The 25272-nt window shown below is 52.4% G+C and overlaps 1 protein-coding gene across 1 annotated transcript; it reads right to left on the reverse strand.

Annotated features, from left to right (window-relative positions):
• Positions 1-52: 52 nt before the first annotated feature.
• On the reverse strand, positions 53-24414 carry DIPK1C (divergent protein kinase domain 1C). The gene is made up of 6 exons (XM_073213298.1): positions 24381-24414; positions 20409-20549; positions 19689-19981; positions 10698-11372; positions 8634-8798; positions 53-5591 (listed from the first exon to the last, which is right to left on the reverse strand). Exons 1-6 carry the CDS (start codon positions 24412-24414, stop codon positions 5373-5375), a joined length of 1527 nt encoding a protein of 508 aa, XP_073069399.1. The 3' UTR covers positions 53-5372.
• Between the last annotated feature and the right edge of the window lie 858 nt (positions 24415-25272).

The raw sequence follows: 25272 nt of genomic DNA on the forward strand, positions 1-25272 counted from the left end.
CCCCCCTACCCCCCACCCCCCCACCCCCTGGGCGGCGACTGCACTTGAGCAGACAGCAGCCCTGAGGGCAGCAGAGTCCCCAGCCTGCACGCCCGCAGGCTGGGCGCCTCAGTCAGTTCCTGTGCACGTCACCGGGGGCCAGTAGGGACAGGCTGGACAGACGGAGGCCCTTGTCTTCCTCCCGTCCTGTCTAGGGCCCCACCCCTCGTTCAGGGTCACCAGCACTTGGCTTCGGGAGAAAAGCAACTTGACAGCTAGAAAGACAGGTTTTTTCTTTTTGGTTTCCTCTTTGACTAAGTTATTAATTACACGTGTTTAAAACGGAATACACGCATAGGTACAAATTAAGTAGTGACCCAGCAATTCACCCAAGTGTCAGTGTGACTGAGTCATGAATAGGGTGAATGGCAGGGACAACCCTTTGCAGTCCACCCTGACTGTCACCCTGCCCGTCTGTTTCCAGCTATCATTCCTTCACCTCATGGGCTTTTGCTCTTGTCACCTATAAGGACAGATTGAAACACTTGCTCCCTAATTTCTCAATTCTTACGATGTTTCCATGGCATTAACGTCTAGTGCAATTCATCATAGGCAATAATGTAAGTCCTTTGTCCCTTTCTCTCTTTCTATTCTCAGGGAAGCTTCCCTCCACCTTCCACCTGTGTGCATGTGCCTGTCTGTGCATGTGTGTCTGTGCACATGCGTGTGTGCTTGTGTGCACATGCACGTACATGAAACAGACTTGGCCTGCCCTGTCCACTGCACTGACAGGCAATCCTGGCCTGGATGTTGAAAGTCTTTCTAGTACTTTCTCTCACTGCCTGAAATACCGGTCAGGCGGCACAGCCTCTCATCGTGGTGCTGAGTTCTCAATACAAGCTTCTGTCCTAAAGGACTTCCTACTAACCGGGAAGAAGATGTTTAGTTCACCCTAAGCCCTGACCTCCCCCTTCCCGGGTGACAGAAGGCTCTCCCTGTGCCTCTCTGCCTTTTGCACTGTTTGGATCCCGTCCACCTGGGTGTGCACAGCCCTTCCGGCTCAGGAGGTGCTGCTGGCCTTTGCAGCCCCTGCCGGTTGCCCCTCTCCTCCTGCGTCTCTCTCACTGTGAGGCCCAGCACCTCACCCAGCTGTCTTCAGGGTCCCCAAATACTGCCCCCGACCCAGAGCAAACCTGCCGCCACACTGCTGGTGTCCCCTTCAATGTGACTCAAGTACGCGCCCCCTTCTCCACCTGCCAGACACCAGCAGACTGTCAGAGGCCCCCTGGACCTGCGTCTCCTCTGGCCTGTCCTCCCTCGGGTCAGAGGGTCTCTGTCACAGTCAGATCAGCGATGCCGCTGAAGGGCATCAGCCCGCTGGCCCCCAGGCTTCCGCTGGCCCCCAGGCTCCCGCTGGCCCCCAGGCTCCCGCTGGCCCCCAGGCTCCCGCTGGCTCCTTCTCCAGCTGCCACGGTCCGTCATCGTCCTACCTCTCTCGTGACTCTTGGGGGCCCAGATCCCAAGGTTTGGGCCCCACCCTCATAACCTCATGACCTCCCCAAGGCCCCACTTCCTACTCCCATCACATGGGCTTTAGGTTTCTGCAAATATGCCGTCCATAGCAGAGGCTCTCTACCGGCTTCCAGACCTGCGATGTGCCGGTTCCCCTGGATACGAGGCAGAATGTGACCCCCTCGGCTGAGGAGCAGGATTAGGACTGGCCTGTGTGACATGACCTCAGGAGCTGGCGACTGGGGACTGGGGACACAGCATCAGAACCTTGGACAAAGGTGAGAAGGAGCCTTTAGGGGCCCGGGAGAAAGGTGGGCAAGGGAAGCAGGAGGGATCCCATCCTCCATGGAGGCCAGCCTTGGCATCACTGATAAATAAGAAGCTATAGAGCTCTCGAGGTGTGTCCACACACCATGCACTGTCCCATTAGTCCTCACAAATGTCCTTATCCAGACAAGGAATTACAGCCACCAATATGCTTACAGACGGGGAAGCTAAGGCCCAGAGAAGTGAAGTGACTCGCCTAATGTCACAAAGCTGATCAGTGATCAATAGTGTCACTGTGATAGAGCTTCAGACTGTCTGATCTCAGAGGCCAAGCCTTGAACCACTAGTCCAGGGGAACCACTAGTCCAGGGGAACCGCTAGTCCATGGGGACTGGCAGCTCTTCAAGAGAAGAAAGGGGGCTGAACACCATGTGCCCCAAGGAAGAGGCAGAGAAGGGTGGGCATGTTTCTGAAGTTCGGAGGCATCTCCTAAAGACAGGAAGGAAACCCCCAGACTCCTGACATCTGTTGCCCCCCCAAGAACCTCAGAGTAGGCTGGCAGCACCCACTCTGCTCTTGACATTTTTCTGTAGGATTTCTCATGAACTTCGCCTCGGCAGTCATATGACATCATAAACATACTCCACTGGAAAATGCATGGGTGAGGCCAATGTCAGGTACCAAAGGCTTCAATACAGGTCTCACCATCCAAAAGGTGGGACAGATTACATTGGTTATGAGCCAGGGTGACATTTTTTTACCAACTGTCGGGTGCAAGCACAGTAAATAAACTTCATATGGCCACTGGTTTTGGAATTTCCAGCCAAAGTCCTCCACTCCCAGCTACTAAAAAACAGCCTCTAAATCAAGTTTTAAAAATAGCTGCTCTTCCAATAATTTCACACCCTGGACATTCATCCTGAGCAGGCAGGTGCTGAGCAAGGGGCAGGACCCATGGGAGGCAAGCCAAGAGGCCTTCCCGGTGGTGGCACATACATGAACTGCTTGCTGCTGACTTCCTGTGAGGAGAAGAACATTGAGAGGAGGGTCTGGCAGTGTTCGTAGCTGTGTGATGTTGCTGGGACGTCCAGTCAGGCACCACCCAGGTGCTCAATGACACATGGCCAGAATGCTTCCAACTTCTGTGCAGTTAAGGTTTGTCAGCTGTAACCCAGCGGGGCATAAAATCTGGAATTGCTTCATCAAAAGATATTTTTAACTAAAATTTATTAAGATAAATTGTGAAAATTAACTTCTGAGGGACTGGATGTGAATAAAGCACTCTTTGTTTTAACGTGGATAAAACTTTAGAAGGACTAGCCTGTGCTTGGTGATCTTTATAATCTCCTCGTCGATTCCATCAACAGATCTCTCAGTGTTTTGTCTACTCTGCAAGTTATTAAAACAAAACATAGAAATCATTTAGGTAGAAGCATTCATCTCCAAGCAGGGTGGGTGCTCAATCAGATAAGCAAGAAACACCTCACTTGTCCCATTAACAAACAATACAACAGTGTTTGTTTATTGTATTATTTTAAAGTATTATTTTGTAAGGGTTTGAAATAAAAAAACAAAACAAAACCTGGACTTCACCACAGATAGTTTAAGAGACACTGCAGTAAATGCAATCTCCAGGCCGGATGAGAAAGGGGTGTGTGTGTGTGTGTGTGTGCGTGTGCGTGTGCATGTGTGTGTGTGTGTGTGTGTCGGGGGTGTGTGTTTGGGGTGGTCAAACAAGGGTGGGGAAGGGATAAAGCTGCTCCTTTGCAATAATAAAAGCACTATTGTTTTGGGTAATTACATATTGCACAGTCTCCAGAATAAACAAAAACATTTGTTTCCATTTTGGTGGAAATGAAAATGAGCTTTTCTTCTGCCAGCCAGCTCTGCTGCCAGGCAAGTTAGCTCAGAGCCAGCGCTAATGAGGCTTTGTAATCCCTGGGTCAGCCCACAGGAGACCCATTTGCCCTCATGATGCAAAAGCCAACAGTTCTAAGGGCACAGACCACAAAACCTCGGTTGCTCCCTGCCTCTGCTTCTATCTCACACCCATCTTCAGGGAAACCTTTTGCTCATAAAGATGGTCCCTGTGTTTGGGAAGCCTTCCACAACCGCAGAAAACAAGCTCATAGGGCACACAGCTCTGGAGAAACAGGAGCCTCCACTCAGTACACGGAAGCCAATTCTCTTCTTTCAGAATCTACTAGTCCAAGGCCCGCATCAATCTGTGGTTTTAATTAACTCTGCTGCAGAATGACTGACATGGGTGCTTTCTTCCTGCCAAAGAATGCAAATGCAGAGTGACTCATAAGCATGAGAGAGAAGACCCCGAGGGATTTCAGTCACTTGGAAAAATGCCAGAGGTGTGGGATGAGGGGTTGGGAATAGCACATAGCCATGCCCCTCCGAACAAACGTGTGTGGGAGCCGCAGAATTCAGAAGCCCTGGGCCTTAGGTTATCTTCTCCCTCCCGCGTGATTCCTCGGTGGGCCTGGCGCTGACCCGGCGGCCCGGCTGGAGCAGTGCATCCTAACGAGCATCAGCAGGCGATTCCCCTTGGTCTGATCAGAAGGGGTTTGAGCAAGGAAACGAGAAAGACCTTGGAATTTGTCAATTTGTGATTTTTTTTTTTAACTCCAGATTAATTTGTCTTTTCGAGTTGTAAACTGCCAACAGATTTTCCTTATTCTCTCTCAGTGTCCTCCTCAGCCCACCAGTAAGGTGACCAGCTGAGGGTTTGCCGAGCACTGCCTGTCTCCTGGACGAGGTCTCTCCAGGCTGTGCCTGGGGACCTGGGGTTTCGCCGCCTGTCCCTCCCGGGAGTGACCAGAATGCATCTCCTCCGGCCTGAGCCTCCCACACCAGCGCTCCACCAGGAGCTCCACTGAAAGCGAGTCCACAGAGTGTGAGGCGGTGCCAGGGCTGCTCTGCATTCAACAGGCACACGGGTGCTGGCCTCCCTCCTGCCCATACTGTAGTCAGTGGTCACGCGGGACCCGCTCTCCTTCCAGGTCCCGAGGGGCCGGACCCCCTGGAACTGGGCGAACCTGTGTCGGGCGCTGAGGGCTCCCTGCAGTGGTAAGTGCCCCCTGACTCACGGACACTTCAAAACGGGAACCGTGAGAAGCTGCCCTTCACACACTCTCCAGCCAAATTACATTTCCCGAAGTTGCAGCTCTCTCTCCATTGTCTTTAACTCGCTCTCCTCGGCTAGCTGGGCGAGCTGTCCCAGAGTACATGCTAGGGAGCCCAGCACACACACATGGCACGCTCACTTGCTCACGTAGGTGTGTGCACACACCCCACACCTGCAACTCACACACCTGTACAACATGCATGCTCACACACACACATGCACGCTCACATACACGTACACACGGTCACAGGTGTCAAAGGAGAGACGGGCCTTCGCTGTGGTCAAGCGAGTGGGGCCTGGAGAGGAGCTGGAGGAGGGCAGCTAACGTGCCCTGAGACAGCTTGAAGCGATGTCACGCTTCAGGCCGCAGTGGTGTCTTCGAGACAGCTCGTTTGCATAGTAAAAATGTCTCTTTACAACGCGCAAGGGTCTCAGCTGAAGGTCACCTCCCAGCGAGCATCTTGAAGGCCAGGTGTGACTACTTCTCCGCCTCCTGCAGTTCCCTCAGCGAGGCTTGGAGGAGGTGCTGAAGCTTCCAGAACACAGCAGGGGCTGGTCCCGGGGAGCTCCCAGCAGGGCCTCCTGGGTGCGCACATTCCTCTGCTGCCTCTTGGAGCTGCAGCTGCAGCTGGAAGGAAATGGCAGAGCTCTTGAGAGTTGAGGAAAACCAATGGCGGAAAATTTTGTCACAGATGACCTGAGAGGAAGGAAAGTGAGTGTCAGTTCAGGGCAGCATGCCTCCCGTGCGAGCCTCCGGCAACTGGTCCTCACACAGACCTTTGCTGTTCTCCCACATCCCCCGTTCCTTCAGGGAGGGCACCACAGAGATGGAGCCTAAAAAGTGCTGCCCTCCCAGAGCTTAATCTACTCGGTTTCGTGAACAAACTGTGCCAAAGAGGAGCACGCCACCTCCATGTGAAGTAGAAAATTCCATTTCCAGGCTCAGAGAGGAGAAAGTCCTGGGTGGCACCTCAGAAAGGTCTGAGTACATTTCTGAAGAGAAAAGGGAGACTGTGCCAGAGGCAGGAACCACTGCGTAAAGAACGTGCCCTTGGGCAGGTGCCACAGACAGTAACTGCTGCGTAAGGAGCGGCTCCTGGGCAGATCTGAGGGCAGCTGGCCTCGCTTGGTCACCCCATCCACAAGCTGGTCACAGTAACAGGGTTGTCCCGAGGGCCCCAAGACGTGTTGGTGAGAAGTCAGATGCTCCGGGAGGGAAGGCTCTTGTAAGCGGCCTTCAAAATGCTTTATTTCAGGAGCAGCAGAAGCCCCCACCTCACAGCCTTTCATTCTAACAGGGTACGGAATTCACCAATGCTGAAGCTCTTTAAATTCTCAATTTAAACATGCTGTTATTTTACTGCTTTCATGGTTTCCTGCCTGTTGGGAGAGCCTCATAATTAATAGTGCTTTATTTTTCTGTTTCACACAATATTGGGCTCATCTAACACACGCCCCCACTTCACAGAGCTACTGCCTCACAGAGGACAGAGGACTTTACTCTCCACTTCCCATCCCCTGCAGGGGTGAGGACTTTTTTTAAAAACAAGTCATCTCATTCCTTCTTTGAATCGGCACTACATTTTCATGTGCAAAATTTAAGATGTCCCAAAAGACAGACTCTGATCTTAGTCTCCATCCCACCCCTGACAGCCACACACCGCGCTCCCGGCTCCGAGCGGCCACCACTTCCTTGGATTCTGGGGGGAGCTGTGCATACAGCATGTACGTGCATTCCCTTCCCTTTAGATTCCTTGTTCCTGTGACAGCCTCTGAGCTTTGTTCATACTTTGAAAGGCCTTCTTTACTCTAGGGTAATATCTGAAATTCTTCCAGTTCTTTTCTGGTACACTTAGGATTTCATTTCTTGTCAGTATTGAACCATCAGGAATGCAGTTTGATGTAAGGTGTGAAATAGGAGTTGACTTGCTCATTTGTTGTGCCCAGCTGCCCACTCGCTCACGCCGTGCACTGCGTGACACAGCTCCTCTCGCACCGGCCTGAGGGCTGCCTGTGTCACCTGCGACTCTGTGAGGTGAGTAGGCCCCAGTGTGATTAGGTCTATTTCTGAAATTTTAGAAAACTCAATTCTTTCCATCTCTCCATTTATGCAGGGCAGGGATTTTTTATTTTAAATAAAATTTTAAGGTAGAACAGTAATACAGAACCACCATAGAAAATTTATAAAGTGGAGAAAAGATGAAAATAAAAGGTATCTGAAATCTTACCATCCACAGATAATTGCTTTCAACGTTTTGGTGTCTATCTTTCCAGTCACATACTATTTAATAAAAACAGGATCCTATGGTAAATACTGATTTATAGCCTGCATTTTTCCACTTAATGAGTGGTTCATATTTTCTCATATCCTTAATGTATAATTTGATTTCTAGGATTTTATTCAAAGGCAATAATCAGGTATGTGTGCAAACCAAACCGCTCAGTTAAAGAGTGTGAATACTTCTAACAACCACACACCCTCCAAAGAGATGTAGAAATTTATAGTCACATTAACAATATAGATGTGTATCTATTTTCCTGATGCTTTTCCTATTAATAAATAGCATTTTAAAACAATTCCCAATGGTCAAAAATGAAAAATTATTACCATTGAGCTTTAATTTGCACGTCTTTGATTAAGATTAGATAATTTTCCAGGTTCTATGGCCCTGTGGATTTCATCCCTTGGGTATTTGTTACATGTTTGTCTTGCCAGTTCTGTGTGTATGTTCCCCTTGCCTCTCAAATGGGTCTGTAAGAGCCCTTGACGTCTTAAAGCTGGTAACCTTAGACTCTCATTGTGCTGCGAAGGGCAGGCCTTAGTGCTTCCACCTGTGGGGTGAGACCACCAGATTAGCACCATAGCTGCCCCAGTCTCTGAGATCTGTGCTCCCTTATGGCATGAACCAGCACCAGGCTGTGGGCTGCTCTAAGTCCTTATCACGGGGTCCACATCGGGGTCACACTGGCCTTTCAGATTGTAGGACTGACTGTAGGGAGGAGTGGCCTACTGTGGAGGTGAGGAGAATGAAAGGGCAGGAAGGCAGGGGTAAGAGCACAGATCAACAATTGCCCGCAACTAGGCTGTGGCGGGGGGGTGGGGGGAGCCTAGCTTCTCTGCCATGACCTCTTTGGGCTGCACTCAACACGTGTGGGCCCAGGTTCATCCACACCTGCCTGAGAGCTTCGAGATTCTGCCTAATGAGAGATGTTTCCCACCGATGGGGTATCAGCCCTGCACTGGGGATCCCCGGACGTCTAGACTCAACTCAGCGCCTGGGCCCAGATTCAATTCCTGCATGTTGCTGGTCTTTCTCCCTCTGTACCCACTGGCTGGCCCTAACCTCTTGCCTGTCTGGGCCAGTTTTTCAGGACTCATCTGTGCTCTTTTCAGCTTGTCTTTGATGGATCAGCCTTTGGGCACTTGTGTGTGTGTGTGTGTGTGTGTGATTTTGTAGATGCAGAAACGAGACCTAGAGAAAACAGCCATCCAAGTCCCTGTGGCTGGGGCAGCTTGCTGGGAGCCCCGCCCGTTAGATCCCACAGGGTCACTGGGCCAGCAGCCCCATGGGGTTGACAGCAAAGAACAAATGATTACTCTGTGTCCCACCGTCCCTGCCCTTACCAAACACACTGAGCCCAGGTGGCGTGGAAAAGGTGACCTTCGGCCGCACTGACGGGAGGCTCCGCGGTGGCCGCAGAGGCAGCCGGGAGTGAGGACACCCCAGCCCCGGCTCACCTGCAGGTTGCTGTTGACTCGTTGTGCTCCACACTTGTTGACTCGCAAATCACACTTGGAAAAACAGTCAAAGAAATTGCAGTCTTCGTCGCCTGTGCAGTTCTGCTCAAGAATTTCCCTCATTTTAGGTTCAAAAAAGGCCATGTCCACATCAATAGCCACCACCTGTAACCAAACGAGCACACAGCTATGAAAGGACCCACAGGGCTCAGCACAGGGGCACAGGGGCCGGCGCACGGCAGGGGCCACAGAGCTCTGCCAGCCGGAAGAGCCCAGGAGCTGGGGAGCTGCTCCCTTCATTTACGCAAGGATCTGGCCCAGCTTATATTGCAAGGCGTTAGTGCAGGCGGCACCTTTGCTGTCAGTAGTGAAGGCCTGGGATTCAGAACTAGTGCCATTAAGTGTGGCTTTTCAACTTTAAACATTTTCTCAACTTTAAAAGTAGAATTTCTGAAATGTCTTAAAAGTGAATCGAATCCCCCTTCCTCACTTTGGTCTCTGGCCTTCAAGGGTCAGGGTCATAAAAGCTGTGAGATGCCAGGGATCTGCTGCATGAACACAGGCAATAAAAGGGAACTCCGCAGGTGCAGGTGTGAGGGTGGCATGGTGGAAATGAGGTGGGCAGGACCTAAGCTGCCTCTGGAGATCTGTTACCTGATCAACTGATTTCCAATAACTGGTTGGATGGAAGTGTAGGGGGAAAGAGCAGCATCAAAGTTCTCGAATTAGGACTGATACCCAAGGACCCTGATCCAATGGTGTCCAATACAGAACCCCACAGTCAGCAGGAGAAGGTGGTGACCCCCTGGAATTCCAGATTTATCTTCCTGGCTTCAAACCAAATAAACTTCAAAACCAGAAAAAGAATGACATCTACATTGTGTGGATTTTCCTGCACCACCTGAATTTTAATAAAAGAGAGAGATGCGCTCGAACTTGATAAGACCTGGAGTCTGCCCAAATCAAGCAGTTTATAGCTTCAAGGCATTAAAGCGCTATTAGAAGAGTCTCCAGATTTGACAGGGGTCTGTGGCATTTCACAAGCCTTCACAGGTCAGTGTGGAAATCCCAGCCCTTCCTTCTGCCCTTTGGTAGCATCTCAGGAAGGCTCCTAGGTCGGTGTTCACTTCCCCCTCCATTCTAGGCACTACTGGGGGGCACACTCCCCAGGTTTGCTTTTGGCTTTTTTTAAATTCAGGATCGATGTGGGAAGGCAGCAAAATTTCTTGGGGACTATCCAGTAAAACAGAGGAGGGAAAATAATTTATCTCAAAATGTGTGGAGAATGAGGAAAATAAAGAACTGGGTACTTTCCTCTATTTAAGAGCTTTGCCTAATTGCCAGTTCAGGCACAGCAAAGAGAAATGATCATTTTAATCAAATTTTCCCCTCTCATTACTTAGCCAAAAGAAATAGCTCATTTCATTATTTATACTGGTTAATACACTAAGAATGTATTAGGCCACGCTAACGGGCCCACTGTCTTTATGATTCATTACTTGGACTCCAGGACCCTCCTCTTCTCTCTGTGGTTTCTGGCGGTCTCCCCAGCTTCCCCTGTTCCCTAGATGGATTTCAGCTCCTTGTAACTTCTGTCTCCCATTTCTGACTGTTCCCTTCTCATCTCCCGGGGAGATGAGATTTATTTTTTAATTTTTAGCATGTGGTGTAGAATGGATTGCAGCGATTGTAAGCATGACTCTGTGCACCTAAAATATGAACAGTGACAAAACAAACAGGAAAACCTGAACGGGGTTTCTTACATAGTATCAGGAGAGTAATAAAACTCCTCCTGCTTGAAAAGTATCTGACTCACCCCGTCAAACTTCGACCCAGCATCAGACTAGAAAGGGTGGGTGAGAATTCCCTCATTCTCCCATGAGAAGTGCGGCTCTGGAGCAGGAAACAGCCCCTGTTCGTAAGGAGCGCGTGCTGGCGACGGCGACGAACACGAAGGAGTGCGTCCAGGTGCTCGCTCGCAGCCGCTGGGTGAATGCTCCCCGCCTGCCAGGGGGACCTGGAGAGAGCGAACGGCTGGGAGCCCCGTCCCGCCCCGCAGCTCACCGTGAGGTCGCTCCTGATGGCGAAGTTCTCGGGCTTGACGTCACAGAGGTGCAGGCGGTGGGAGAAGTCGTGGTCGAAGTGGCGCACCATGTCCAGGAAGCTGAGCGCCATGCCGCTGACGGCCCTGGCCTGGCCCCGGGGGGCGCCGGCGGCCCGGCCAATGGGGAAGAGGGCCCCGAGCCGCGGGCTGCCGGCCGCCAGGAGCTCCACGGCGTAGAAGTGGCCGCAGGAGCCCAGCACGGGCGGGGCGTGCGGGCTGAGGCCCTGCAGCACGCTGAGGAGCGCGAACTCCTCCTGCCGCAGCAGCGCCCACAGGCTGGCCAGCCGCCCGCGCCGGCCGGGGCCCCGCCGCCCCAGCCCCAGCGGCCCCAGGCTGCGGCTGGACAGCTCCAGGCCCAGCGTGCTCTTGACCTCGCCGGCCACCAGCAGCAGGAGGTCTGCCTCCGAGAGGTCCTGGCCCGCCTCCTCCAGGCCGTCCTCAAGCAAGCCGAGCGGCTGGAAGCTGGAGAAGGCCTCCTCCTTGGACTTGAGGATGACGGGCCGGCCGCGCCAGTCGGCTTGCAGCACCTTCTTGCCCCGCTCGTAGTACAGACAGCGCCGGTACAGCAGCTTCCCCGCCACGCACAGGTCCTCGCACAGGTCCCCCTCCAGCTCGCCGCCGCGGTAGCCCCGGCACTGGAAGGAACAGGCAGCGTCAGGCGCAGGGGCAGGCGGCAGCGCTGGCCCTCCAGCTGGGGTGCGGCTAGCCAGCTGCCGAGGGCGACCTCACAGACGTGAGCCACAGGCTAGCTGGGACAGTGAGTGATCAAGAGACCGAGCTAAAGGCCAAGCCGTATTTACGACACTGCCCGGCGCAGAGCACAGGCTCCAGCCTCAGGACACTGGAGGTGCCAGGGAAGGCTGGGCCTGGTTGGTAGTTCTCAGCTCTGACCACACACTGGGCCACCTGGCCAGCTTTTAACGCCACTGCCCAAGAGTGGCCAGGTCAGACCTGGGGGGACGAGGGCCAGGGAGCCCCCGCTGGTGCCAGGCTCCGCCACAGCCACGACCCTCCCCACAGGCACACACCCTGAGCCTGCTGTTCCACGTGAGTGGCGTGGCCTGCAAGGCCAGCGGACCCTGCAAGGATTATGCAGTTTCAGAGGAGAACCCTATGCAGGAAACAGGAGTCAAAACAGGCCTCATGGCTGGCAGTGCAGAACTGGGGGGACAGCAGGCGCCAGGGACACTTTCAGAGTGTCGGAGCCATGTGGGTGAGCTCTGGAGGCCCGGGGAGGACTCGGTTCCCAGCAGTACTGAGGAGGACTGTCCAGAAGCCCCCGGGTTGGGTGGTTCTCCTAAAGCTCAGGGGTTCCTGGGGTGCATCCCACCCGAAGGGCTCTGGTGACCCCTCGTGCTGTATGAACATCCCTGAGCAGAAACGGCCCAGCCAGGCCCTGGCCCCTGGTCCTGGAACCCAACGAATGCGAGGATTATTACTCCGTCCTTTTGTGTCTCTTTCAGGAAACCAAAACCTCTAGACCCACGTTCATCTGGGCTGAGCATATTGTCCAACCACCTGCTCTGGCCTGAGGCACCTCCTCCTACCTGGGCAAACACAGGCCTCCCTCCCAGCATGTCTGCAGCCCATGAAACAAGGGGTCGCCGCAGTTCTCACAAGGCAATAAGACAAGTGCAAAACAGAGGTCTGCCTTCTTCACTCCACCTGTTTATTATAAATGATCAGCTGGAGCCAACGGGCAGTGTGGTGCAGAGAATACGGGATTGGACCGGGAGCCCGAAAGCCTGGATTCTGGCACTGGCTATGCAGCAACATCCTCACAGGCCTCTGGACCCAGCAGAGCCTCAGACTTCTCCTGTGTCACCCTGTCTGCCTCCTTTGCATGGTTTTCAGACAGGCTGGGTGAGAAAAGTGTGTGTGGTGGGGTTTGAGGGGACCGGCATTAAATGTATCCAAGTGCAGGCATCCCGACGGCCCTTGAGCAGTGGCCAGGCATGGAGTTGTGTGCTCCTCAGAGACCCTCTGTTGCTGGTGCAGGTCAGCTTTATTAACCCCAAGCAGATAATAAGCAGCTCAGAGTCAGAAAACATACCTCCAATGCCTGGATATATGGACAATTCCAAAATCCAAAACACTGAAAACTACCAGTTTTTCATGAATCATTTGGCCTCATGTGGTATCAAAACCCAACTGAAAAGATGTAAGGCTATTTATAGTCTGAATATATTTGACTTGGTGTGAATCTGCATATATTTTGCTTCAGGATTATTAATTCGTTTGATGATGCTGCTGCCTCATATGTAAAATAGAAGGTATATGCTCATATTATCTGTCCAAAAAAGCGTGAATTCGAAAATATGCCTGGCTCCAAAATGTTAGTTAAAGGATTGTGTACCTATATAAATACTGTAGGCTAATTGTTCAAAGCAGGTATTGCCAAAATGCTCACTAAAAGAAATACTGCCAGTGCTGAAAACAAGTATGAGGATTTTCAGGGCCATTTCAGGCAATAACTGGACAATAGCCTGAAAGACCCAAGTCAAGCCATCCAATCCAGCCTTCAGGCTTCCTGGGAAGGCTCTCCTGCTATTTCTCAGTGTGTCATGCTGGGTGGGCGGAGCTTCGCGACTGCTGAGCACGAAGATGCCAGCGACAGAGACCTGTCGGTAGCCGAGGACCCGATCCTGGCGCTTGGGAATGCCGGCCCCTGTGCGGGGCTGGCTTTGTGTCTTGGGAAAGCAAACACCCATGATGAAGCTGTGTCCGTGAACACCCACATGACTGTTTCAACACGCTTGATGCTGTGTTCGTCTTGCAGTTTAACTCAAACAATGTTGACAAAATGCCATCTCTTTACTTGTAATCCTGCTCCTCTTTCCAAAACTCGGGGTCATGAAATGAGCATCAAGATCATCAGAACCCCTTGGGTCACTCGCTCGTTGCTTAGAATTGCGTCCATGTCGCCCCTTGCAAGAAGAGAGGCCCTGCCCGAAGCTCCGCTGAGACCCTGCAGGATAGTCTTGGAGGGAACGTGAGGGTGAAAGTCTTGAATGTTGAGACAACCAGATGTAAGAAGATTTGAATGATAGAAATAACATGGGGTGTTTGTTTTATTTTACTTGTCGCAGTTTTTTTTACTTTATCTGGTAATTATAGTTTTACCTCTTTAACGAGCCTGATAAGAAAATGCAAGATTTTTTCTAGATTTCCCTATAAAGCCCCAAACCCCTTGAAGTATGACATCCAAAATGGTTTGATTCAATTCCATAAACATTCTTAGAATGTTATCACATTTACGATTTAATCAGACGTACTTTTGTGTGGAGTACAGAACAGAATCGAAAAGAAAAGCAGGTGACAGAACCGGTCTGGTAGGAGGAGGTGGGTCCTGAGCCCAGAGCTTCAGATCCTGCGGTGATGAGCAGAAAAAGGGAGCCAGAGGAGGGGGCACGAGGAGCAGTGTGGGGCAGGTCAGGGGCGTGCACCCCGCTGTCTGCTGCATGGTGCGCATGGGCACCAGGGGCCGGGACTCTCCTCGGCTGGAAGGGCAGCTGAAATTGCCTCTGGCCGGGACACACCTGTGGGCCAGGAGCCCGCTCCACTGGCCACATTCATATCAACAACGTCACTTCCTGAACTTAGCCCAGCTGTACAGGAGCTGAGCGGTGAACTACTACAGGTACCAGGCTCAGGAGTTTTCAGAACAGAGGAGGCTGCCTTCAAAACTCATAAACGACTGCAGAGCATAACAAATTCAAGAAAGGAACCCAGCAGGCTTGGCTTTGGGGCAGCCTGGGTTTGCCTCTGGGCGCTGCCCTCACTAGCTGTGTGGCTTGTTTCCAGGTAGGTAACAAGGGAGAGGATACTGTGTCCCTGGAGACTTGTGAAGGTCAACCAAGGTCACAGGTACAGAGGACCTAGAACTAGTAAATGCTAGTTCCCTCCCGCCTTTTCCAATCCTCATCAGTAGAAGGCAGAGGCCTCGGAAGCTTCTTCCTGGAGCAATGCAATTGAGCTCAATTTTGAAAGATAAGTTGCAAGTTTGCCTAGCAGGCAAGGAGGGAGAGGGCAGCTCCATGCAGGGAATGACAGGTGCAGAGGCCGAGAGTTGCAAAGCAGGGCGGTGTGAACCCAGACCCGGTTCAGGGGAAGGAGAGCAAAACAGGAGCAAAGGCCCTGTGTGTGCCAGACTGGGGTATCCTATCAGAAATGCCCTTCCCTGTGTCTGCACTTGACAGAAGTGCCTCCTACCCTGCAAGGGGCAGATTAGCCTTCCCCGGGACACAGCCACACTGGCCAGAGGGAATGCCTGTCTCTGTCCTCTGTCCCCAGCCCTCCCTGAACCATCCTTATGAATTCCTTGTGCCAGACCCTTGCCTGCTGCCTCCCCATAGCACAGTTTTCTACAAAACTGTACCACGCCAATGAAATCAAATTCAAATCAAATCAAAATCCATATGAGATATGCCCCTGCAAATTTGGAAGGCAATTCCAAACAAGAGTTGCAAGACATGTTGAACGACGGTATAATCATTGAATTTGGTGTATAGGCTATTGATTCTGGAGGGAACATTAATCCTGGGCTGTATTTCTGAAGCTCAGCACATTGAGGTACACGTGTACCTCCCACATGGCTGCCACTGGGGGGATGCAGTGTTATGTATCAGAAAGGGCAGAAGTGGAGCTGAATGCCCAGAACCCGGGGCCATGAGGTCTTAGGGTTATGACTTCATGTCCAATGCCCTGGATTCCCCATTTGTCATAGGAGATAGTTTACATTAAAGCAAAGTATACATGGTGCAGTCATCACAGGGCTGTTCTTTATCATCCTTTATGATGAGGTATTTCTGGCACTTCAGTTCCTGTTCTTACATAGAATGTAAAATTCGTCCACTATGGTTGTTCTGGTTGCCAGCGTCAGAGTGAATCTGCAGGATTTTTTGCACATCTGTGTCCACTAAACACAGGCAAAGACATAATCTAGCATTTAAAAAACAGTGAGTTTAAAGAACAAATTAAAAGTGTACAAGCTAATTAAAAATTGTCATGTTAGAGATAATAGGAAAATCATTTTATTAGCAGCATGTCCTAGTGAAGTAGCTATTTTTTTACTCAGTAAAAGTGGCTTATTTACTTTAACTCCATTTTTAAAATCACTTTTCTCTGAGTATAACTAGCTGCCAGCTTGAAGGAAGGTACATCTCTGTGTGCCTACAAAAGCCATGAGATTTTAAAATTAAATTTAAAAGTCTCATTGTAGATACCAGCATTTTTAAATTCATTAAACTCAGAGTGGATCAGAGCTTCTCAAAGACAGTGTCGTGCATACAAATGCACGTCCCCAGCTTCCCCGGTGCTGATAGGAAGCATCTTAGCAGTTCTTGCTTAGAATCTCTGCAGCTTGTATCACGGTTCTCAGGCAAAAACAAAACCTGTCCACCCTAGCCTGGGAAACCATTGACAGGGTGTCAGAGGTCATGCCTAAGGGCTGGGTTTTCTTTTGTGTGTGTGTTTTGTTTTTAAGGAGCATTAAATGCCTCTGTGGTTAGCAACAATCCACACCCACAATGGAATTCTTTCCCCAAGAAGTAACACTGGGCATTGTGAAAATTCAGAGGAATTAGCCAGTCTGCCATGCAACCCCTCTTGAGCCCCGGATGGCTTAAATGATACACAGTACGAATGTGGCCAAAGCACTTCGGAACACGGAGTCATTCCGTGTTGTAAAATCTTTCCGGGTTTTGTGCTCTGGGTGCTGCAGTTCCCTAGGGCACTGGCTCCTATCACAGCAAAGGAAGATAAGCCTGTCCTATCAAAAAGGAATCCCAGTGCAGGCAACTGTATTAAATCACATCAAGACCTAACTAGTCAAAAGGGAGTTAAGCCTTCTGAATAACAGAGTCTGTGGGAATATTTTTGAGATGCTTTGAAAATGATACACTTTGGAAAGGTTACTGGAAGTACTATACCCAGTTGTTACTTAGGGTTTTCATTATTGGAAAAGCCACTTACTGTCACGGTGTTCCCACTATCAGATTGCACAGGGTCATGTCTTGGCTCCACAATGCACTGACCACGTGATTCAGGGTGAGTTTCTTTACCTCTCTGAGGCTCGGTTTGCCATTTGTGAGGTGGATATGGTAAAGGCATGTATATCCGGAAGGTGGTTGTAGGGAGTAAATGAAGCAATGCACCTAAAAATACTAGCACAGTGCCTGCCCGGAGTGAGCATCAGCGGGCACCTGCAGCCCCCGTCCCTCTGCCGCTGTGGGCAGTGCTCTGCCTGCAGAACAAGGAGCCAGGCTTATGAGTTTCCAAGCATGGCATAGCGCCCGTCAGCCTGGCACGGCCTCGGGACACAGGCCACTGGAAAAGTAGGGCTTTTGAAACCTCAGAGAGAAGTCCAGGAGGGCCTACGGATGTCTTGATTATGAGATGTGCTGAAAAGCCACAGCTAAGAGGAGCCCTGCAGTCTGACTAGAAAAACCCAAAGCTGGCAGACCCACTGCGCAACTCTTTGGAACGACTCCAGCTGGCTCTTCCAACCGCCCGTCTCGGGGGTGGTGGCGTGTGATGGGTTCCCTCGGGAGGTGGGTGGGGCTTGCAGTACGAGCAGACCTGTCTCCCAGCTACTGAGCAGCTCTTCAGCGTTACCTGTGGACTTCCCTGCAGGCCAGCAATGCCACCTGCTGCGCCGGAGGGCCTGGGAACGCTAGCAGGCGTCCACCACAGCTCCATGGGCGCCGTGGAGGGAAAGAGGGCTCCCTTTGGCTCAGCTGCAGTCCTCCTGTGCTCTGGCATTCAGAGGGAAAACTAATGAGAGTCTGGAGGCCAGTCAGAAAATAACAGCCAGTTTTATTATGGAGGATAAAAGCCAGGCAGAATGAATTGAAAGTGCTTGGAAAGCCAGGAGACAGAGGCCTGATTCAGCTCGCATCCTGGGAGGCCACATTGCCAGCCTCTGCAGCAGCCGGGGCCACCAGAGTCTGGGTCGTGGAGACTGGGGTTGTATTCAACCTCGGTCTAGTTTAGCGTCTTGGGTAAAAGTGAGCCAGGGTGCTGTGTGGGGCTCCCATCAGCAAATCCAGAATGGAGAAGGTAGGAAAGGGTGCGACAGGAGAGACTGAGTCGAGTCTTTCACAAATGAGAAATAACCGTCTCAGACCGGACACCGCCTGACGCTCCCGAACAGTCAGTCCACTGAGACATCAGGTGGACTTTAAGAAGACAGACAGACAGACAGACCTGGTGTTTCAAATAGTTCTTTTGGCCATAGGAAAGAATTGAGAGGCTTCATAAGAATAACCATCTCTTCAGCTTATATCAGACTAAAAACACCCCATATGGCTGCCACTGGAGATATATCGGTACAGCCTGTAATCAGAACTGGTTTTAACCTATAAGCTGGGATGCTGGGAAAGTTATGATTAACAATTACTTAAATTATATTAGGCTATTTAATTTCCATTAGGCCTTTTCCTACTTAACCAAAGGTAAATAAATGAAAATTGGTGTTTGTTTTTTATTTTAATGTAAAATATTATTATATTATTTTTGTAAATAAGTATTTCATTCTGGACAAACTATTAATTTTTGTTCACTACAATTAGCTAATAAGGCCCCGCCCAACCCCCCCCCCCAAACAGAGGGAAAATAATCTTTATAAGTGAAAGGAATTTTTAGATGGGTTACTGAGAAAATCAGTGAGCTCTTGCAACTGAAGAAAACTTGGTAGAACTTCACTATAATAATGGATTAATGGATGGTCAGACGGATGGAAGGATGGATGGATAGGTGATTGATAAGATGTAGCGAATCAGTGGTGAGTGTCCCAACTGCATGAAGGTCAGTTCATGATGACTCATGTCAGACTCAGGAAATATGATTTGTCTTAGCCTGTAGATTTCACTCATTATTTCTTTAATTTTTCCAATCTCACTTGAAAAATAATTTAAAATCTTCATGCTACCATGTTTTGAAAACCTACAAGCTCAAAAGGCCCACCCAGGTGTAAGCAATTGGACTGAAAACTTCCCACGCATTTCCTGAAGATTTCTTAGAAAACAGATCACTTTCACACCAAATGCTTAGGTCAGTGTTTTAAGAAGGGAATAATCACTTTAAAAATCAAAAGTAATTGCCACTATTTTCCCCTTTCTTGGCTTTCCTTTTGGGGAGTCCTACCTTTCTTCGTGTCCTAATGCTCATTGCCTCTGAACCAAACGGGAACACTAAGGAGCAGCCCGCCCTTGGCACCAGCTAAGGGGCCTCAGGAGCCCAGTGGGCGCAGCAGCCTGCCAGCCGGGCGCTCCTTTCCCTCCTAGTTGCCCAGCCCAGCTCGGGAGGGCTCAGGGCCCCCTGCTAGGAGACGGCCGTCCCCGCCCCAGGACCCGTCGGCGCGGGCCCGAGCCGCCCCTGGCGCCCGCGGAGGAGAGGATCGCGCCCGGCGGCGGGTCCCGCAGACCGCTCCGGGGGAGCTGCGGCTTTGGGGCGCAGGGAACCCGCCGGCCGTCTGCATCAGGCTTGGCGAGATGCAGCCCACGTTGGAATCACAGAACTGAGGCCAAGCGAGGCAGAGGCGTGGTCGCCGCCGCCCCGGACCCCGCACCCGCCCGCGTCCCGGCCAGCGCCCCAGCCCAGCGGCGGCACTCGGGACGCGGGCACCCGGGGGCTGTCGGGAGACCCGGAGCAGAGCCGCAAACTTTCTTCAGGAGCGTGGGCTCGGGGGCGGCGGAGGAGCAGCTGGGCAGGAAGACTATCTTGGGACAAAAGACCAATTTTGGCGAAATGGGGAGAGAGCCCCGCGCGCCCACAGAGGACTCCAGGCGGAGCCCCCACTCCGGAGGCCGGGTCGTGCGCGTCGGGCATCGCCCGCACGGTGTCGGGAACCCCCAGCCCGCCCCGCCGTGGGGGCCTCGGCCCCCGGGGCCAGCGGGGTGTCCCTCCCACGGCCGCGGCGCCGCGCAGGGCAGTGGGGCGGGGGGACCTACCAGCGCGGCCAGGATGCGCCGGCTCTTCTCGTCCGTGCAGCGCTCGGAGAGGGCGCCCGGGTGCGCGCGGAGCAGGAGCGCGGCCGCCAGCACCCAGCCCGCGGCCCACGCGGCGCAGGCCAGCAGCGCGCCCCGCCCGCAGCGCCCGCGCCGCCCGCAGCGCCCGCGCCCGCCCCGCGCCATGGCCCGCGCCCGGCCCGGCTCTGCTCGGCCGGCGCCCGGCAGGCTCGGCGGAGGGGGCGCGGGGGCGAGGCCGCGCGGGGGGTGGGGGGAGCTGGCGGCGCCCGGCCGCCCTGAGGGGGGGGGTCCCGCGGCCTCAGCCCCGGGAGGGGTGCCGCGCTGCACCCCTGCTCCCCCCGCCGCGCCGCGCCGCGCCGCCCGCTCACTTTTTATTTTTTTCACCTTTGCGCCCAAGCCCCTCTCCCTTCTTAACCCGAAGCCGCGCAGATTCAAACTCCCCCGGGTTGGACTCCTGGCCCCTCTGGCAACACGTCTTTTCTCAGACGAGCTCGTCCCTTCCCTGGGCGGCTGCTCAGCGCCCCGCACTCTTCACAGACGCCCCCCGAGACCCCCGGTAGCTCTCGGCTGCACGCCCCCTTTACCTGCCTACCGGAGTCCCCTCTCCTGACTGTGCCCCAGCTTGGGTACCCTCCGCCCTCCCCTCTGGGAGACCCTGAGGGTCCGGGACAGTCTGGGACGTCGAGGCGACCCCCCCCCCACTCCAGGCACCCCCTGGGTGGGCCGCCCGCACCGGCTGCCGGGACCCCCGTAACCGTCCCGCTTGCCCCCGGGAGGAGAGGGCTTTCACCGTGTCCACATCCGTGTTGCGACGTGCGTTGGTACCATCATCTCGGGCAGATGCTTCAATGTGCAAACACGGGCGTCTCAGGAGCCCGGCGCCCGGCTGGCCGAGCGGCCGCGGGTCCTCCCAGGGCGCCCCGCATCCTCCTTCCCGGAGGCGCCCCCCAGGCGCGGAGGCAAGCCTCGTCCCAGGCCCCGGGAGCCGCGGCGCGGGGGGCTCGCGCGTTCAGTCCACCAACGCTCATCCCGCCCCGCTCCGGCCAGCCCGCCGCGGATCGCCCTGCGCCCAGGCTGTGCCTGAGTTTCACACCCCCATTCCTGAGTGTAGGGACGGCAGGAATCACTCTCGCCCAGATCATTCTGTGATGAAGCCTGGGGACCTGGTTTCTTAACTTCGCCTGTTCTGCAGCTCGCTGGCCTAAGTTTCAAGGCTCCAAGGCGGAAATCTCCGGGAAGGACGAAGCATCGAATTATCAAAGGTTCACCCCTAAGGGTACACCGCAAACAGTCCTTAATGCAACAGGAACCTGACATTTGGGGGTCACTCAGTCAGCAGCGGCCATGCCTGTTGGAGCTCCTGCCCTACGACCTACCGGGGCCCGGAGTCCGCCCTGCCCCCAGGGCGCACCCATCCTGAGGCACTACCGGGATCTCCTCCTGGGCCGACTGGACCAGAACTCGGTCGTCTCATTTCACAATGGTTCTGGATCACAGGAGGCATACTAGGACACGGCTTTAAAGCCCAGACTTGAGGGTGGCAAGTTAATTCCCAAAAATTTTATTGGGAGAGGGCAGGGATAGGAAGAATGAGATAAGGAAGGGTGAACAATTATCCTGAACACCAACGAATGAAAGTCACAGGAGGAAAGCAGAACTTGAAATCAAAATTAACCGCATTAGGATTTGCAAGGTAGGTTTTACTTTTGCAAGCTTATGCATTAATCATCACACTTCTTTTGGCATTATATGGAAAGAAATATACAGAAGAAAAATACCGTAATCACACAATAAAGAGATCCTTTCAACATTCAGTATTGTTTCAAAAAAGTTTTTGGACTCTCCAGAGCCAAAAGAAAGTCCCGAGAAAACAGGACCTGCCCAGAGCAGCCATCCTGCTGTGCAGTTTGCACAAAGCTGTGGAGAGGCAGATGGGGCTGAAGCCCACCAGAGCTCAGCTCACCAAGCCTCCTCCTGGGGGCACTTGGGGGTGAGGAAGGGTGGCTGGCACCTTTTTAAATTACTTGTCCGAACGGGGCTTTTGGGGTATTCACATGAAGGAGCCTTGCCGGTCAACTGTACCCTTTCGTACTAAATACACTCCCCAGAGAAGCAAAGATAAATAAATAAATAATTATATTAACAACAAAATGTGAACGTTTGGCTTAAGGAACAAGTTAAAAAAGAGTTTGGTTTCATCCCTGAGGAGCCCCGCCTCCTGCATGTCCTTGGCTGATGCCACCAGCAGGATTCTGCAATTCCGCCCTGTGATTTGGGATGACTGGCAGCCATGAAGGGGCCTGGCAGGGGGCCTGCAGGTCAGCCCTTAGGGTTTGAGCAGAGCTGGAGGAGCAGCCTGGCCCAGAGCCGGCTTCACATCTAATTGACTTGAATAGGCTTTCACTCCTTAAAAAGTGTATGAAATCCAAGAACTACTTCCCCTACTCCCTCACCTATACTGTGAAAACTGAAGTCATAATATTAGAAAGAGCTCACTATGATAATCCTGCCAACCATACTTGATTCACACAAAAATCCACGAGGTAGTTATCCTCTGGACATTTAGCTCTGTCTCACTATGCAGGGTGAGTCCTGTGAGTGGACGGAAGACACTGGTGTTCTAGAGTCCAGGAAGACTGGCCCGGGCCAAGGGCTTAGGCACCCAGCAGAGCGGAGCAGAGGGAACACACTCCGCGATCCAGGCTTGCTCGTTTTAATTGAGCACTTAAACTAGACTGTATTTATTCATTTATTCCTTCCATCAGACCACAGGCTGCTTGAGGGTAAGGACTGTGTCTTATTTTAGGTTGTAATCTGGTACTTGACCCAAAGAATGCCCTTAAATATCTGCTGAAGAAATGTGTGGATTATATAATTCTAGCATTTCATCTGAAAGCTCAGAAAACTGAGCATTCTGTGGAATTTTTCTTGAGAAAGTGGTTATAACGCATAAATATTTCATTCTAATTTCCTGAGGCGAAATTGAGCAATTCAGACACATCACAGGGTCAGGAATACGTCTGAACATATCCTTGGGGTTCCGGACTCGTCTACCCGCAGTTGAACTTGTCACTGAGAACAGACGATGAATATTTTGCTGATAAGCTATTGCTGGAAGAAAAAGTAAAATTCTACAATTTCCTGACTCTGAGTACTAGACAAACAGGTTTAATAATACTCGATTCTGCTATGCTGAGCTTATAAAAATATTTTTCTTCCTAAAAGGACTTTGACAACCACAGATATACTATGTTTGTACAGTACTCAGTATATTAGCGTGCATTCACTCATACACGGTTCCCAGCCACCCAAGCGGGTGCAGTGAGTGAGCGTCATTATGCAACCTGTCATGGGAAAGGGTGCGGCCTCTTTTATGCAATCTGTTTCTGGGGTCACAGGGTAGAGGCCCGCTCACTCACTTCCAGGTCTGGTTTTGAATTCCTGTTTCCCTGTTGGGGTTGCCGGCGCCAGAAACAAGAGTGTCACGATCGTTCAGTACCCAGGAAAGTTTCAAACACTTGCCAGACTTTCCAGTCATTTGCAGTTATCAGCAGACAAGATTCTATTCACACTTAGCTTCTCCTGGTCCATCCCTGTAGCCCCTCCCAGCAGGACACCCTGCTCACCCAGCAGTGAGAGGGGTGGCCACCTTCCCCAGGGGGCATGTCCTGATCACCTGCCATGGGCTTATGGGGTGAGGCAGGGTAGGCCTGAGAAAGATAAGGGATGGCCAAATGCTCCCCCCACTCAGGACGTCTCCCCTCCAACACTCCACAGTCTAGGAAGGCCAACTAGACCACCCTTTGGGTTTTACTGCAGCCAGGTGCTTACCTCATTTTGTCCTAAGTGAGATCAGCCCTATTACATAATGAGAGTGAGTATTTTGGAGAGGAGAGGGCAGCCCAGGTGGGGAGTTCAAGTGTAGGTCTGCCTAGGAGCCCTTTGCAACCAAGCCAGAGATACAAGGCAGGAGGAGACGGGAGCTTGGGCTCAGAGCTATCTGGTCTGTAAAGTTCCACCCCTGGTTTACCCCGACTTCAGAGAATCAAGAGCCAAGCAAAGGAGTCGTATCAGGCTCTGCTTTACGGCACAGGTCAGCACGGCAATGCCTCGGAAGGAGCCTGAGTGTGTGGAGCAGGGACTGGTTAATAGGCCTCAGTCAGTGGTGAGTGGAAAATGTGAACCGTCATGAAAGCCTGTGACGCGACGTGCATGTTGATAGGAAAGTATAGTAGGAGCTGTTGTTGCTTTTCCCAGCCCTGCCTTCCTCCCCCCCAGGGCACACCCCGCTTTCCTTGGGGGTCACTCCCTGTGGTATGTCCCCACTGGCAGTCGGGGGTGGGCTCGTGACAGCTGAGGAAGTGCCACTTTCCCCAAGCTCAGGGGTGGCGCAGGGCAGCCCAGGCCTCAGTGGACGCAGAGCCACGGGCATCGGGCACAGGCTGAGCAGCAGTGCTGGGAGGAGGAGGAGGCCTCTTTCTCTGAGGCTGCCGGGGTCTGCGGATGCTGGGGCCCCCGCGGGAGGACCTGCTGGAGAATCAGGCCTGCCTGGAGGAGGGGGGCTGTGGAGAGCAGGATTCCTGGGAGCTTCAGCTGAGCGCCTGACTTTTCAGTTACCCCCTGGACAAATGCCCCTTGTGGCTAAGCCCCTGGGGTTGGACTTCTCTCACTTACCGTGGAAAGAGTTCTGACTAGTGCTGACAGTCATGATCGATCACTGAGAGGAAAAGCAGGTTTCAAAACATTAGATTCCATCTCACACTTTTTTTTGAGCATACCATATATTTCTGTATATACATGAAAAGTCCTGGAGACAGACATGGAAGTGTTTATAGTGTGATCTCTAGGTGGAGGAACGCCAGGTGGTGTTTATTTCATCCTCTTTGCTTTGGGTCAGTTATGTAGTTTTATTTTAGACAAGTGTGCATTATCTGTGTAACAAAAAAGCATTGTTATTTAAAGAGATGGACTGCCAGAAGAGAAGCTCTGGTGTCCTCCGCAGCTGGTGGTCTCAGAGCTGCCGCAGGGCTGGGCTCGGCCATCCTGACCCACTTTCTAAGTGCTGTTTCTTCGTCTTCCACCATCTCCCAGCTGTGCTCATTTTTGGGTAGTAATACCTCCGTGGTGGGAGTTCACTCGTTCTTCAGGCAGCACTACTGAGGTGTGGATGACGTAGAGATGAATGAAACAGGCCCCGGCCCTTCTTGGCTGGGACTATCTGCAGAGGGGTGCGCTGTATCCCTGCTCCCCTTTGTTGCCACCTCCTGCGGCTTGTACCCCGAGGGACCTGCCAGAAGACAGGTCTGTGGCTGCTGCCGGTCCCACGACCACCTGCTAGGTGCCGCCCTCCAAACATACACAGCGATCCCCAAAAAGACTTGAGTGGAAGCCATAGTGGTGGGGGATTGTGGGCCAAGCCATAGGGTTATGGAATTTCCTTTCCTTTATCCTTGTCATCTCACAGGGGCCAGGAAAGCCTCTGACTCTGCCCAGAAACCCGGGACCGTGCTTCCTGCCCCCCTCCCAACTCTCGCCTGTGTAAAGAGGGAACACAATTTCCTCCTTT

This window comes from Manis javanica, chromosome 9 (genome assembly GCF_040802235.1).
Source record: "Manis javanica isolate MJ-LG chromosome 9, MJ_LKY, whole genome shotgun sequence".
Classification (NCBI taxonomy): Eukaryota; Metazoa; Chordata; class Mammalia; order Pholidota; family Manidae; genus Manis; species Manis javanica.

What these genes read in the sequence shown, in the direction of transcription:
- DIPK1C (XM_073213298.1), bottom strand. Translation starts at nt 24,414, where the DNA reads ATGACTGTCAGCACTAGTCAGAACTCTTTCCACG. An exon ending in CCACCCAGGGGGTGCCTGGA is followed by an intron (nt 19,982 to 20,408) that starts GTGGGGGGGGGG and finishes CCCCCCCCTCAG; the next exon opens with GGCGGCCGGGCGCCGCCAGC. An exon ending in GGCGCATCCTGGCCGCGCTG is followed by an intron (nt 11,373 to 19,688) that starts GTAGGTCCCCCC and finishes TGTTCCTTCCAG; the next exon opens with TGCCGGGGCTACCGCGGCGG.